The sequence below is a fragment of the Strigops habroptila genome, chromosome 7 (assembly GCF_004027225.2).
Source record: "Strigops habroptila isolate Jane chromosome 7, bStrHab1.2.pri, whole genome shotgun sequence".
Classification (NCBI taxonomy): domain Eukaryota; kingdom Metazoa; phylum Chordata; class Aves; order Psittaciformes; family Psittacidae; genus Strigops; species Strigops habroptila.
In genome coordinates this window covers 26167409-26183914 of record NC_044283.2, presented here as the reverse complement: position 1 = coordinate 26183914, position 16506 = coordinate 26167409, and the positions used below count along the sequence as shown (strand labels likewise).

The 16506-nt window shown below is 38.8% G+C and overlaps 1 protein-coding gene across 3 annotated transcripts; it reads left to right on the top strand.

Moving 5' to 3' along the window:
• The first annotated feature begins 6661 nt into the window (after positions 1–6661).
• GNPDA2 (glucosamine-6-phosphate deaminase 2) lies at positions 6662–14830 on the top strand. Of its 3 annotated transcripts, none has more exons than XM_030491869.1 (8): positions 6662–6830; positions 7137–7187; positions 8330–8493; positions 8805–8906; positions 9407–9589; positions 9930–10114; positions 10210–10384; positions 13795–14830. In XM_030491869.1, exons 3-8 carry the CDS (start codon positions 8370–8372, stop codon positions 13851–13853), a joined length of 828 nt encoding a protein of 275 aa, XP_030347729.1. In that variant the 5' UTR covers positions 6662–6830; positions 7137–7187; positions 8330–8369; the 3' UTR covers positions 13854–14830. The 3 variants fall into 3 exon arrangements, with proteins under 3 accessions (XP_030347729.1, XP_030347732.1, XP_030347730.1); XM_030491872.1 differs by having other exon boundaries at positions 12531–14830; XM_030491870.1 differs by lacking the exon at positions 7137–7187 and having other exon boundaries at positions 6662–6793.
• The last annotated feature ends 1676 nt before the right edge of the window (positions 14831–16506 follow it).

The following is a 16506-nucleotide window of genomic DNA, read 5'->3' as shown; positions in this document are numbered from 1 at the left end:
AGCAACCAACCTGAAACTTCTGAAAGGAGTTCAGCAACAAGCACAAGTTTTCCACTAACAAGCAAAACATTCATATCACTGATAACATACAAATTGATTGTAATGGGCCACTATCATAAACATTGCCTAATAGAATGAAAATAACCTGTGCCAACAAGCAGTGTGACAGCTCCAGAAGCCTGGGACTAGTTTTATATGGAACTAGACACGTTACTCACTGAAAACTGTCTGCAGCAGCTGCCTACACAACTCAAAGCAAGACTAGGAGAGGCCCTATCCTTACTGCCAGAGAAGGACCTCAAGCATGGTACGTCTCAGCAGACGAAGACTATGACAGGAAGGTGGAATGAGTGTGATCTTTAAGGATGGCACACTGATCATAGACAGGCACACTCTATAAAGTCTTGTGTGCAAACTCTTAACCAAAGACCAGTGACATGCCTTAACTCCCTGCTCCGGCGAGTCATTTGGCCATGCCCATGACCCCCTTACATCCATGCCCACAGGGAAGAGAGGTTGCTCTTCTTGTCAAATTGGCTGTGGGTACAACTGCAGGTGTCAAGAGCTCCGCAAACAGTAGCCATCCCGAGCATTTGCCCATGCTTTCCTGCTTTTCCTACTTTGTGACTATGTGATTTGCCTCCCAGTGCTCCTAAAACATGCAGGAGATGCTGGAGTGGTAGATCCTTTTCACCTGCTCAAGCCAGATCCTGGTGCAGTCTCGAGCTTCCCTGAGTGCCTGTTAAAAGCAACATTTAAAGCCAAAAGTAATGTCAAACACAAATTTATTTCCCTTCCCAAAACTGCACTAACCTTGAGGTGAATTAAGACATGCACGTTTTTTCATAGTCTGTCTTTTGTGCCAGCATTATCCCATCTGTAGAATATGAATAGATTTTATAGGTTTTGAAGTAAGTGGGTTGCATTCTACATATTTTTAGATCTTCAGAAAAGAATATGTATTCGGAAATCCAGGCTCTATGAGGACTTTGTTACAGAAATAAAGGATGCAGTGTTATAGAGTCAGGGACAATTCTGGCCTTTGGTCTTTCAACTCCTCTGCCTGCTGATCACCACCCCCTTATCTTGAGAGGTGGCAATACAAGTCAGACAAGTCTAATAAAAAAATGGACTATTTCTGTTTGGTACTATAAAAGATATACTTTTTGGAGGCTTTCTTATGTCCCAATATCCTCTCTCATCCTATGTTTCATCACATGACCACTCAAATCAGACTAAGGTAGCTTTAGCACATATAAATAAATTTCTAAAGGGAATATTTAATTTTGTAAGAATTTATATAATTCAAGGTTCAAGATTATACTAATAAGTTGATAAGAACAATCAGTACTTTCCAGTGCCACAGTCTGAGGGAAGTTTTGACTGGCCCCAGGATGGGGGTAGGATGGGTAGGAACCACCCCAGCCACACACCTGCGTTCCCATAGGAGATCCTTGGGTCCTCATATAAGAGGAAAAATCACGGGGGGTGGGGAAGTCATCTATGTATTAAGAGAGAAAAAGGGTTTGTAATTGGAGGTCATCTGGGGATCCGCTGCTTTGTCAAAGGAACTGCACAAACCAGGTACGTGCACAACTACAAACGGTACAGTCAGCAGAGAACAGCCTACCCTCTGGGGACAGGCAGGCACTCCTGTTTGTAGAGATCAAAAAAAGAATTCTCCTAGGAGCAGAATTTGTTTAAACCTTTTGTTTTTTCAGTTTGTTTGCAACATCCCTAGGTCAGGCAAGAACCATTATCTACTCTTCCAGGAATCAATGACGTAGGTAGGACCCAAGTTTCAGCAGCTGCACTGCAGAATAACCACTTTGTAAACTGGACTTGACACCAGGTTGTTGCAGTGTGAAGTAGATTCAGAAGGCCCAATAAATACTCAGTCAATCCACATAAACATCCATCAGTAGATTGCTGCACATTCTGTAAACTAGGTGCAAATACACTTCTGATCTGCTCCAGCCATGCCTCAGACTAGCCTGACTGAATAGCGACATGGCAAGGATGCCATCAGCTTCCAAAAGGAAGCTCCTATATATTGAAAGAAATTACCCTGAAAATATAATATATTAATTTCATTTTACTGGAGTCTATTTGAGTCTATTTTTCTTTTAAATACGATTTTTTTTTTTTTTAGAAAATTTAGAGTATAAAGTTGATTATTGCCGTTTCTGTTGAAGCAAAGACAAGGCAATAAGACTATAAAGAACACAAGGTATTTAACACTATTTAACGAACTAATGACCTGCAACGCTGAATTCAGACGCTACGACTACCAGAAAACCATAGCAGGAGCAGAAACGGCCTGTAAGTGAAGGGACCAATCCCAAGAGATTACGGCGCAAACCCGCCCGGTCCGATCCACTCCTCCCCCTTCCGCTCAGCTCAGCTCTGCCCACTCCGGCTCTGCTCCGCGACCGGTTGACGGCCCCCTGCTGCCACCTGCCGGCGGTCTGCGCCCCCGGCCTTGTTGCTGAGAACAAGACAGTTCATTTCACATACAAGTCAGCCTGTTGAAATAATGACATTTAAGGAAATACACCCAAACAAACAACAAAAAAAAACAAAGCCCCAAGGCTGATATTTGAAAGGTTTAATCAATACAGAGAGAGATTAGCAAGTCCAAACTACATTTCTTGAAACCGTTTTGTGATTCTGGTCTTTCCAAGCTTTTCTAAAAATGGCTAAGTTGATTTCATAACAAAAAAGAGCAAATCTTAAATGGGATGCAACATTATTCTCCTTACAAGAACCAATAAAAGACACTGAGCATGATTTTTCTGGATATGTGCTATCATCTTTGCAAGCCTAGCATGAAATATTGAATCCTGGCTTAGTTTTGAAGAAACACTGTCAAAGGATAACATTTTTGTGAGCACCAGGGACTCAGATTTTCTCGATGCTCATATCACACATACGTAGAAACATGCCTAAGCACCAAGCTGACTGGCACAGGACAGTCTGTGGATAGTTTGCTGGCTGCAAAACCAAGGAACTTATTTCCCATGTGCATAGCTGGAATAGGATGGAGTATTAAAAATCTCCTGCATGTTTTTGTGCCCAATCTCGTGAATCTCTCTACAAAAACACCTACAACCTCTGGTGCTTTCTCACTGGCTTTGTGCAGCACATGGCAATATGCCATTCTAGCTGCATTACTTGGCATCCAGGTCATTCCGTCGCGTTCCTCTGCACTTCACCATGGCCGCCCTATCCTCTCAAAACATGATGGGAGAGGAGGCAGAGAAGTGCCTGTTTGCCTGACAGTCTATTGTGACACAGGACTACAAACACAGTGTGCCTGCACTGTGACTTCTTGAGGAAAGATAATCAGATATTGATTTTCCCATCATGTGTGCAGTTAAAATGGAACATCTATTCATGTAAGAATCTGAAATGACCGATGCTAGCTAAATTTTGAAACACTGTCACTTGGGTTGCAATTCATCTGACTCCATATTCATATATTCATTCCATATTCACTCTGTATAAACCTCCATATTCAGGCTATTCACATTTTCCTGAAGGAGATGTTTAGGATTAGCTAGAATTCACCACCCAGGATAGATGTCTTATTCCTCCCATCACTCAGCAGATCGTGCTGGTCCTGCAGATGCTGTGAATCAGGCCACCCACACATCAATCAGGCTGCCTAACTGGGCAAGCCAGAGTCAGCACGCTGGGCAAATACCCACACTCAAATCCCTTGTCATTCACTCTTGCTCCTTAACAGCTGTGACAGCACACCATGCAAAAAGACCTCCAAAACAATCAGTCTTCTTAATTGATAAAAATTCCATGAAGCACTGGAACAAACAGGGATACCCTGTATATTAAAAAAAAAAAAAAAAAAGAAAAAGAAGAAAAAGCGTTTCTTCATCACACAGTGCTTGAAGTAGGGGAACAACTTTTGTCTTAAGCCTGCAAAGGACCCTGTGCTTGGTACCCTTTATGTTCACCTTCAGGCAAAGCTCTGTTTCACAAGACACCAGAGGGGCTGCTATGGGGAAAATTATCTCAGCCACAGCACAAGAATTAGATTCACAAGGTGGTAAGAGGTAGTCTTTTTTTTAAAGTCTTTTCATCAATTACTTGTTTCTCAACCTCTATATTTAATACCTTGTCAAATAAAGCAGATATATGAAAAATCAGACCACCATGACTAGAGTATATTAATTAATACTTCACAGAAAGGGCCATTAAGAAAAAAAAAACCTGCAGACAGACTATTTCCAGAAGCAAAAGAAAGATGCTGGGATTTTAAATACTATGCGAGATTTCTTAAAATCTCTATTCATGCTACTCAATGAAACTTAATAAGGAATTAAGACTTTGCCTAATTGCTAGCAGAAACATTCAGTGCCTATAGAGCATTTTGCATCTGTTACTAATTACAAAGGAAAATCTGAAGAATGACTTGGGAAAAATCACAGCCTTGGCATTAGCATACTAACAAGGAGAGGCAGAACTGAATATGCCCACAAAAGATAGGGAATTTGTCTGAGTGTCTAATAGAAGCAGTTGATAATAGTGGCAAGTTTGCTAAAAAGCAACAGACGCAGAATGTTATTCAGAATTTAGAGACAGCAGGAAAAAGTTCAAGAAGTTGTAGAACAGTACATCATGTAGTCTCTGACCTCCTGGAAAAAATGCAACCTGGGAGACAATGATCTGAATTTTAAGCTTTTCATTAGTGATGAACAAAGTGATTTTTCAAGGTCTAGAAACCAACAGAACTTGTGTGAAAAACCTCAGTTCCCTGTAACAACTGCATGTGCAGAGTGCTGAACAAAGCCAACAGTGGTAGGATAATGAATATATGGTAGGTTTATACCTACAGGGTAGAGCTAGGAATGGGATCCAAGATGGGAAGCCTGAGAGTTGAACAGTCCTTGGCTCTTCTCCCAAGGGAAAAGGGGCCAACAAAAACACCTGTTTTTTTCTCTACCATCCATTCGGGCATGCTCCACTCTCACCTTGTCAAGGTAGCAGGTAGTAAGCATACACTAGAGTAAACATCCTCAGAAACAGTTGACATTGACGACAGGGTAGGTTAGTAAAGATTTTGGGGAAGTAGAACAGCCCATTGATCAGGGGTACTGTAAAGCACTGTCACATACAAGCTGGCAAAACTAACGATGCAAAGAAAGTGAATAGACAACTCTAGGAGGACAAAGAGATAAGCACAGACAGATATGTGACCACGAGAAAATAATTCAGTAATCTCGCACCTCAAGTTTACATTTGCAAGAATAGGGATTACCAGAGGAAGAGGTTGTTATCACACCCCTACAATCCTGGGGGTATGATTTTAGGCCTATAGGTACCAAGGTGCATGTAATACCAAAGAACTGTGTTAACTAGTCTGCTATATGCAGAAGTAGTTTACCACTGAAGTGTTACACATGGTCCATATAGGTAGAAAAAAACCAGAATAGAAATCTAGAGGCAAAACTTATATTGCTACATAGGATCTGAAAATCACAACCTCCACTGCAAGCATACTCTGAAACAAGAAGAGCAACAGAGGCTCAGAGCATGACTCAAGAATTGCGCAAGAAAAAGCAGTGTTCTTTAGGACCTGCTAAAATTTCTCAGATACAGTCTTTATCAGAAGAACGGACATGAGCTAATCAAGTTGCTAAATTAAATTCAAGTAAAGGGCAGATTTTGAAGCAAAGGTTATTTTTACTGGTTGCATGCTAAGCCCCAGGGACTCCAGTAAGATATATCTCTCCTCACAAGTTTCCAAATACACCTTTCATGCCCTTGGCAAAGTATTACTCAATCTTTCTAAACTACCTAGCAACAGTTCTAGTAAGGTTAGCAGAAATATGTTATGTTCACATATGAGTTCTTTTTGATACCCCTCCCTCCTTCTTGTATTAGCTGCCCTCCCTTTAGCCTTCAGTCATGATGTTTTTCCTCAGCCAGTTATACCCCTGCCCAGTAAACAGATTTATGCTGGTCTTCTAATATGGTAAGGCCACAGCAAAGCCTATGGTATGTACATACATATATACTCAGGAGTTACACAGCTTGCTCTGTTGTGTTTTAATCCCACCAGATTCCCTACTCAATTCTGAGTTCACACCCTTGGAGACCACTAACCCTTTACCAACCAGCAAGAGCTATCACACCTTGGTTGCTTAGAGTCTAGCTTAGCTATGCCTATAAAATTACTTGACTGGTTTTAAAGCAAAAAATAAGCAAATGCCTTACCTTTTGTTGCTACAATAACTATGAACACCAGCTTCTCTGTCTGCTTTAAGCAAATACCTACACTAAAGGGCAAATTTCATTATTATTCCAGTATGCCACCTGCTTCCCTCCTAAACTGGGGCCCTGGGGAAAGGCCTCACACAAAGGCCCTACTCTAGCTTAGCCTATGAGGCAGGTTAACGCTTTCACCGCAGCCTCTACCCAGCCAAGCCATCAGCAGCTCCCTGCACTCCCTCTGAGGGCAGACGCCCCCTTTACCCACATCCTACCGCCACAATGGGCACCAGGAAAACCACAAGCACAGCACACCCCACCACCTCCCCTGAGCAGCCCTGACGTGCCACACTTCCCGCCTTTAAGCGCCGCTGCGGCCGCGCATGCGCGGCCCCGCCCCTCAAGCTATTTCCGGTCCTGGCCGGGTGCATCCGGGTTGCGGCGGGAGCGGCTGGCGGTGTAGGCTCCGGTGCTGTGGGGCGGGCGGTGTTCCCCGTCCTCCCTCCCGATACCGCTCTGCGTCGCTCCGCCGTTACCCCTGCCTGCTGCGCCTCTCCTGGAGGTGAGCGGGGCCGGGCAGGGTCCTGCTCCTCGGCGGGGTGAGGCTGGGCACTGCTGCTCGCTGTGCGGGTGGAGCAGCGGCTGCAGGCCCCGGGCGGGGTGAGTGAGGGAGGCTGCGTGCCTGGGAGGGAGGAGAGGGGCGTCTGACAGGCGGCCTCTTCCTCTACCACTCAGCAGAAGTGGCTGAAGCACCCTTCCCAGCAAGGGAAAGCCGAAAATCCGCGGTTGCCCTGGTGCTTGTAGAACATCACCATGTTCTAAGGGTAAAATGGTTAAAGCTTGGCGAGGCAGCTCTAAAGCCGCGGGATCTCTTCCGGGTGTCCCGGTTTTCTGTCCTCCTCGAGGGAATGTGTTAACTTTTTCAGTGTCTGTGGAATAGCATTTCCTCTGCAAAGGTGAGTTTGACTTGTCACTGCTCTCCTGTCCAGGGAGAGGAAGCAGCATAGTCTGCACAGGGTGATGTTCACTTCCTTCCTTCTTTGGTGGGACAAACAGATGTGACCCTGTTAAGCTCTACTGCAGTTTAATTCATGCTGCTTTTAAAACTTCATTTGGGTCAGCTGAGAGTGGCGTGTGCTGGTGCTGATTTGGCACTTAGTTGGCCTTAGACTTCTGACAGCTATGTTGTTTCCTGGCTAATACCAAGCATGCTCAGAGCAGAGAAGAGTAACACATTGCAAGTTGGCCAAAGAGTCTTAGTCTTTCTGACAATTACCTGACTCTGTTAAGCAGAAACTTATGGAAAAATGAGTTTCACTTAAATGAGATGCATGTGTATTTTTAATAGTCAAGCTTGTTTTCTAGATATTTGTTTTAGTAATTGATATGGCTGTACTCAAAATCAGAGCCTATCAAGAGTGACTGACTTGTGTTTGAAGTTATGTTGAAAAGGAAAAATGTGACCTCAGTGACCTCATAGGTATTTTTTCCTGTGAATGATAAAGATTTCAAATATGTCTATTGCTTTAACATTTTTTTTTGCAGATTAATAAGCTTACTGGAGTGTTGTTATGGAGCATTAATGGGAATGAAAGGAGTTTTAATTGTTCTCTTCCAATTACATGTTTTCAATATAGAAGCATGTGGTTATTTTGGGACTTGTTTTTGAAGTTTTAGGCATTCAGCTGGTCATAAGAAACAGGAGTTAATTTCAATGTTTGTTTACTTATTTGCTTTTATTTCAAGCAGAGTTTTTCCTCTCCTAACAGCAACAAATAATTAAAAGACTGATGTTCAAAATGGCCTTTTCTCATTTTTGTTTAGCTTTTTCCTATAAGTTACTTTAAATTGGCCTGTGAATTTTAATAAATATTTTGATTGTAATCTATCACTTGGATTCTGTAGCTTTAATTCTGATTGTCCAAAGTCCAGCTTGAACTAGGACTGCAAGAGTGCAGTGTGCTTAAGCAAGAAAAAGATCCTTTATTTAGCACTATAAGTCATCAATATAAAAGGTCCTTTTTTTATCTCTTCTATAATCTAAGTTTTACAACTATTCATATGGTACTTATTTTTAAAACTTTGACATTTTCTCCAGGTTAAAGTTTATTTTATCATACAAGTTCATCAGTGCCATAATGAGGCTGGTAATTCTTGAAGATTACGATCAGGCTAGTGAATGGGCAGCAAAATACATCTGTAATCGTATTATCCAGTTCAAGCCAAGTCAAGGAAGATATTTCACGCTTGGTCTACCAACAGGCAAGTTTTATTCAAAGCCTATGTAAATGATTAAACCTAGAACAATGTTTGTATCATTGCTAACAGATGTAGAATTAAAAAAAACCCCACAAGTATATTTTTGATAATACTCCAACATATTTCCTTTTAAATACGGATCTGATTTGTGTAAAAAGTTGTGGTAGTTTGAGAAACTAAGAAATATTAAATGAGAAATAACAGATTTCTTAAATGTTGAAAAGCCTTGTAGCAAAATTTAACTATAAAGAGATTTAAATACACTCAAAATGTTGTGTGGATACATAGAACACTAGAAACATTTTATTTAACAGGGAGTACACCTCTGGGATGCTACAAAAAGCTGATAGAATATCACAAGAAAGGAGATCTGTCTTTCAAATATGTAAAGACTTTCAACATGGATGAATATGTAGGTAAGATCTGCTAATTATTTCAGAACACACTATCCTGGTAACTTTTTTCCATTATTAAAGCTGTTAAATACTTTGTCAAAGCACAAGGTCAGTCTAGTATGTTTGCACTCCTATGTTAGACTTCTATCTGTGGGGTCATGTTAAGCATTTTTCTCTATCCCTTTATCCACAAAAATGTAAATAACAAACAAGTAGATCCTAGGCTAAAATTGGTGCTTCACAGTACTTCTGTAGAAAGTATGTTGTCATGTAATGTTGTGGCTGCATTTCTTTTGAAGACTTTACACTCTTTGTGGTAAGATGTATGCGAATGGAATGTAAGCCAATTGCCTTGTGCATGCCTACAGGAAATTTTTTTTTTCTCAATATAATTTCAAATACTGTTTCATCCTACTTGCTTAGGTTTTGCTTGTATGGCCTACACTGGTTACACATAGACTAGAATTAAGGCTGTTTGGTTAAATCTTGTAATATGCTAATTTCACACTGAATGATTTCAGGGCTTCCCAGAAACCATCCAGAGAGCTATCATTCCTACATGTGGAATAACTTCTTTAAACATATTGACATAGATCCAAATAATGCTCATATCCTTGATGGGAATGCTCCAGACTTACAGGCGGAATGTGATGCATTTGAAAAGAAAATTGAAGAAGCAGGGGGGATTGATCTGTTTGTTGGAGGTATGAGGAAATGCTCTGTAGCTAGGTTTCAAATGAATATACTGACTCTTTAATCACTATTTTCATGATATAGCTAAACCCATTTTTTTCAGTTGTGGTATAAGAAAGTTCTGTGATTAACAAAGAACCAGTATGAATTCCATAACAGAATGGTTGGTGTCCAAGTTTCTAATAATTTAATTTCAAATAAATTTTGAATGTTTTTTGTTTTCTGTTTTATCACAAATGGGGAAGCAAAAGGGAAGATTGACTCCTAAAACTTTTTTAATCATTTACAATGTTTGAGGATATTTGTTGACTCACAGGTCTGGAATGATTTACTTTTTTTAACTTTGAAAAGGCATTGGTCCAGATGGCCACATTGCATTCAATGAACCCGGATCAAGTTTGTCTTCAAGAACAAGATTAAAGACTTTAGCAATGGACACCATTTTGGCAAATGCTAAATACTTTGATGGAGACTTATCTAAAGTACCAACTATGGCGCTAACAGTTGGTGTGGGTACAGTGATGGATGCTAGAGAAGTAAGAACTTATTTAGTTCTAGTTGCATGTGTCTGTTTTCAAGACTAATTGGTATTGATACTGGGATTGAAAGTAAAGAGACCTTTGTTTTGCAGGTGATGATTCTTATAACAGGTGCACATAAGGCATTTGCCTTGTACAAAGCAATTGAAGAAGGAGTCAATCATATGTGGACAGTTTCTGCTTTCCAGCAACACCCTCGTACTATCTTCGTGTGTGATGAAGATGCTACTTTAGAACTAAGAGTTAAAACTGTGAAGTACTTTAAAGGTGAGCACTAAATCGGAAGTTACACATATCTTTCAGAAAAACTTAAATTATATTAAGTGTGAGCTTTCTAACACTTTACAGTAGCTAATGTCTAATGGTATATATTAAAAATACTGTTAACTTATTTCTTGTGAATGGAAAAGTGCTAGGACGCTGAACTTATGTTCCTTACATTCCTGACAAATCTACTTCAAAAATATTTCCTTTGCTTCCTATTTGCAATGATAGCTTAGTCATCTCCAACAGTTTGTAGATCAGCAGCAGTCTGGTGTTCCGGAATACTTGTCTTAAATATACTGGAAAGTTTCACTCAAAGAAAACTTGATACCTTTTATTAATCCTGATCTATTTTCATGCTGCTTTTGCTATGTGCTGTAATGTGCCGTCTAGTAAACTTGAAATGTGGGATACCAACTTTGAAGCCACCTGAGGACACTTTTCATACAGTGCAATTAGCGTAACAATCTATCCTGACTCTGAATACATTGCACCCTTCTACTGTGCTTTTCGTATTGGCAGTAGGCATATTAAGGCAAACTTAAACTAAGTTGAGATTTTCGATAGTTACTGAGACTTCCTGGATGTGAATTCTGTTTCATTGTAGAAGCTAAAAAGTAGTTTTCTCCTAGCTATAATAGCACAGTAAATGCAATTGAGTAAATCTGTTATCTTTCTCACTGGCATGGATACCTGCAGTAGCTGAAGCATCAGAGATCGAGATTGTAATTTAGGAAATTATCTTTTAGAGCATTACTTCACCATTGTCCATGTATGTATTAAATTGCATTTCTGGCATTAATATGACTTTTATCCTCATATCACTGTGGCCAGCTTATTAATTTTGGATTCTTTCAGTATGCTGTTCTCTGCTGTGTACTGGGGTGTGTGTTGGTCTTTACCTGTATCACACTGCTAGGTAGTATTTGTAGTTTTCAAAGTTAAATTTCTTTAACTGCTTGGATGAATTTTAAACACTATCCTGTATTTCATAAAGACAAAAGCTTTGCTTGGTGAAGATATAAAACTAATGTAGAATTACTAGGTATGAATGACAGTGAACACTGCTTTAAAAACATCAAGGGCTACAGTATATGAATGCGTGCTATTGTGTCACACTGTATTTAATTACCCTGTAATACAGAGCAATAGAATTCTTAAAAAGATTATTTACTTTAAACTTGCTTAAATTTTACCTGCCCTCAAATCAGTGAGATTCCTCCCTTTAAAGGTAGAGGAGAAATCAGTGTGAGTCAAAATCAGAGTTATTTTTGAATCTTGATCTTCAGGTTAGACTTCTTAATTAGTTCTTAATACTGCTCATTGTGGTAGCTATTTACCATGGTTTTTCACTGTTTAAAAAATCTCAAGGTACTGTATGAAACTCCAAATTTTTTTGATAATCAAGTACCGCACTGGCTGGTAATGAGAATAACTCTTACTCTCCTTCAGTTTTTTCTAACTTTCTGAAAACCCTGCTAGAGGCTAAAATTATCAAGTGTACTTAAATGTTTTTACTGGAAAAGGGAAAGGCAACTTCCATGCAGGATAAAGCAGAAAATTAATTTTGAATTTACTAATTAGTCTGCAGAAAAGTCAGTCCAGGATAGTTTTTTTTCCATACTTGTGCATGCTTGTCTTAAAACTGTATGCAGAAATCTGTTTATCCAAAGCATACTTGAATATACAGTGAGACTTTACTTTGAAATAGTTCTTTTGTCATCTTTCAAGTAAGGACCGGTGCATACCTTTAAAAAACCCTTTTGTTTCTAACTTTTTCCTGAAACAATTTCATTAACAGGATTTAAATATCCTTCATTAAATATGGCAGAGGCAATACTTTGTAAGCATTTTTCATGCATCTAGGAAGTGCATAATTATCTCCTTTTCATTTCCCTTTTTTAGAAGAGGAAAAACATTGGTAGGAAGTAAGATGCTTTAAAGTTCAAAATGTGGCTGTAGCTTGAATAGTGTGTGCAGCTGTTACTCTTTCAGTACAAATGGCTTTTGTATTGAATGTATACTTAATATTTTCTCACTCCCTGTTAACCTCCCTGAAAATATTAGACTTGATCTTTCCATGCACATCAACCCAGTAGTTATCCTTTATGAAATCTAAGAAACTTTTTTCTTTATGTTGTCTTCTGAGGTTTGGAGGGTTTTGCACAAATACCTGAAGCTAAGTCATTACCTCTAGAGACAAAATAAGCTGGGTTCTTGAGTCAGTTACAGGTGGCTGTGTAGTATGGCTGAATGTGTCAGTAAGTGAATAAGGAAATAGTAACATCTGTGATTTATATCAAGTAATCACACACTGATTAGAAATAGATGCTGTATAAAATGCCTTTTGCTGTGGTTTCATATTATAATGGCCTCAGATTGTAGTTACTCAAATTTTATGTTGCTGGAGTGATACTAAGTTTGCTACCAGATGCATCATGTAGCAAAAGGTATTTGAATAGTCATCACCATAAATAATCATGAAAATGTGCACTACTGTCAGACTTCTATAGTTTTTAAGAAAATTTCTCTTTTAATGTTGCATATTACTTCCATTTGTAACTTTGTAAGTTAATCTTTAGTTTGGTGCTAAAATGGACTTTCACTTTGCAGATTGTGAACACTGATCAGTTACTGTTACTAGTCCTTCAGGTGAAATGAGGTTACAAATATACCAGAGACCGAATGTCAGACATACCTAGATGTAGGTAACTTTTTTACTAAATTGTAAGAAAGTAAAGAAAGAAGCATTTTTTTTTTTTATTGCCCTTCTCTTCATCATTTTCCAAAAATAAGTCTCTAAATAGAAGAAAAAAAACCTCCTCTAATCACAACCATGACTGGTATATGACCAAAACCAGCCCAGCTAAAATAGAAAATAGTTGAGCTGATGTTCTGACTCTTCATTAACAGTCTGGATACTTTCAGTTTGGTTTTGCTTGTCTAGGACCACAAGTATGCTGTTAATTACAAAGACAGTAATGGTGCAATGCTAGAACACTGCAATTCAAGCTGTAAAAGTATTAGTATATGTACATTTGAATTTTATGCCAAATGTGGTATGAGGGAACTTTATATTGCTGTTATGCAGTCTTTAACACGAAAGATGGGTGGATCTCATGTATTCAATTCATTTGGAAGTATTCCAGATCTACTTTTTGATGGTCTGTTATCAGAGAACTCTCTCATACCTGCTCTCTTTATAGTGAAGTTTTCATTAGTATTCAAGTGATACAGGAATATATATGCTGTCTTTAACTTTCGATTTTAAACTACTTTAGCTGTTGTTAGTCTCTCCAGTGAGCTATTTAAAATGTGTACTTTGAAGCAAAATCCTAATAAAAATGTGGATAGAAGGACACATTGAAAAAGTATAACTAATGTAAAGCTGGCATTGTTGCTTTCCCCCCAAGGTTTAATGCATGTGCACAATAAGCTTGTGGACCCACTGTACAGTATGAAAGAAAACTGAAAGAAGAGTTGAAGAGGAACTCCATGTGGGTCAACAGCAGCAGTTTTAGGTAGCAGATGAGTTCACTGCTATGCAATATGCTGAAAACTGTTTAAAATGGGGAATCCTAGGTACTGTATTTTTTAAAAGGTCCAATATCTGTACATTTACATTCCATCTGTTTGCTGCATTGTGCATTTTGCTTTAACATTTGGAGCTCTGTTGTTGGCTGGTACATAACTAAATGGAAGAGAACAAACCTGTGGGAGACTGCATGTTATGTAAGGGGGAGAAAAGCAGAGCACTTTTCTAGCACAGCAATGTAATGCATCTGCCTTGTGTTAGATGATATTCTGTTTCCAAGCATTTGTAATTTTTGGCTTGATTAGTGTAACTACATTTTGCATTTGTGTCTTTAGGCAGAATGTTTTTGGCCTTTATGGACTTGTAATAGTTGTACAATTTCTACTATGAAATGTTCTGTTTACATATATCTAATGTACACTGAGCTTTTGCACTTGGTTGCCTTAAGTATCTTAAACAGTTTTGGGGCATCTCAAGTCCTGTTGTACAATTCAGGCAAATAAAAATACAAAAACAGTGCCTAAAACTGCACCAAATTCTTTAAAATTATAACTTACTCCACAGATAAAAATATTAAAAACTTCTGCCATAGCACTTTTTCCTCTCATGTATTTTAAATTACTTTAGCATTTTTATATTTTTGGTACTTGAGCTTTATACATGAAGAAATGTTCCTTTCTGGAGGTACCTGTTTAATTGTACCATGGATGTTACTATTAAATGCCTGAAAAGAGGTTAATTTACAGGAATATAATGTCTGCAAGTTCAATACCTGATCATTTGAAGTCAACTGTTGATCACTTTGCAATAGTTACCTCTCATTGTATCATTATAAACATTGAGCTCTTACAAGGAATGTCATTTCCTACTTTTGAATGTAAGTAAAACTTAAATATAAATCTTTAATTTCAAAATTGTTTTGTTTCTAATATAAATTCAGACATGAATAAATATATCAGGGTTTCATGGAAGGGTTAGGAATGTTGTGCTGCGTTCCACCTAAGGAGGAGTTATTGATTAAGACTTCTTGGAGGGGAATAAGGGGAGCATGCTCTTGTGTAAAATACTCACTGGGAGAAAGTGCAACAAAGCATCACTTCAACAGTTCAACTTTTCACCTAGATGTAGCCTTTTACTACAACCCAGGTTACTTCCTCAGGGATGTGGCAGAGTGCTGGAGGGTTTTCATGATGTGCTTGGACAGGGTGCTAGAGAATCTCACCTAGACTCAGCTTTCCTATGAAGGGTCTTGGAAGGTCCCTTCAAACCTGGACTGTTCTATGATTCTGTGAAATTACAAAAGGATGGAAGAGTCTGTCTAGAGCAGGGTAGGAAGTCAGGCCTAGTGTTTCCGTTCTTAACAGTAGATTGAACAAACATTTAAACCTGAAAACCTGTTTTAAGTCTCTGTTTTGCACTTGCATTCTTGAAGCATGGTGCAACACTGGGGGGTAGGAGGGACTGACTTTAAAAGACTGTGCTTTAGGAGATTGCTGTTAGATGTAGCACATCACCCACAAAATGCTAGTCATGCTTAGTGATTACAGTTAAGACTTCATAAAAAAATAAACACTTGTGTTACATTAAGTGTGAGACTAAAAATAATCTTGAATTTAGGTTGCTATTAAAGAAATTCAAGTATGTTTTTATCTTGGTGATCATGGGCCATCTTGTGGCAAAATTGGGAATGCTGTTGAGGAAACAATAGAATTGATGGTCAAGCGTGAGTGCAAATCCATAGCTTTTACACTCCTATACTTCTAAAAGCTTTTCCTCCTTGCAGCTCCTTGTTTTTGTTCTTTATTCCAGAACACCTTTCAGTCATCTGCCTCTCCGGGCAACCATTCCAACTAAAGCCCTCTTCTGTGTTCTCTCAAGACGTGTGAGACCACAGAATGGGCATCTCTTCTCCTTTTGTAAATACTGTAACTTCGGTGAAGCACAGGCCAGTTTAAATACTGGTGCAGTAGTACAGTACCTGTACTTGTCTGAGGGGGTTTAAGGCTGTTTCTGCCTCTTTCCATGAATAGTCTTCAGTTCTCCAGTTTGTTTCTGTTGTTAAACAGAATTCTACTCTAGGCTCTGTAAATTCACTGCTTCAGTGTTTGTTTGTGGGTTTTGTTGTTTGGTTTTTTTTTTTTTATGCTACTACACTGTTTCTATTAATTTCAGTCCTTAAGATACTTCCAGTTACTTTCTTACGGAATGCCAGTTCTTCAGTGACAGTACCTTCCAAACTTGTCAACTACTAAAAATAAGTCAACCCTCTAAGTTAAATTAAGTTTTATCTGTTACCCTGCAGTCCATCCTTAAAATCCAAATGGCAAAAACATTCAAGTTTGTAAGTAAGTCTTAAGTTATTGGATCTTGGGTAAATGAGCAAATTCTAACAGCGTGGCATATCTACTTTAGCATTTTATTCTTTTTCTCAGTAAGATTTTAAAGTGTTTCAAGGGGGGGCAGAGGGGGAGACAAAAAACCCCACATGACTGGATAGAATAAGGTTATTTTTTGTCAAAACCTAATACTTCATTTATTGTAATAGTACTTAGCAGTTCATTTGAAGTCATTGCTCTCAAACCTGACATCA

Excerpts from the sequence above, each read along its gene's own strand:
- GNPDA2 (XM_030491870.1), top strand. The coding sequence starts at position 8,370 with ATGAGGCTGGTAATTCTTGAAGATTACGATCAGGCTAGTGAATGGGCA. Across the intron at positions 8,494-8,804 it reads CACGCTTGGTCTACCAACAG|GGAGTACACCTCTGGGATGC; the intron begins GCAAGTTTTATT and ends TTTATTTAACAG. Across the intron at positions 10,385-13,794 it reads AACTGTGAAGTACTTTAAAG|GTTTAATGCATGTGCACAAT; the intron begins GTGAGCACTAAA and ends TTTCCCCCCAAG.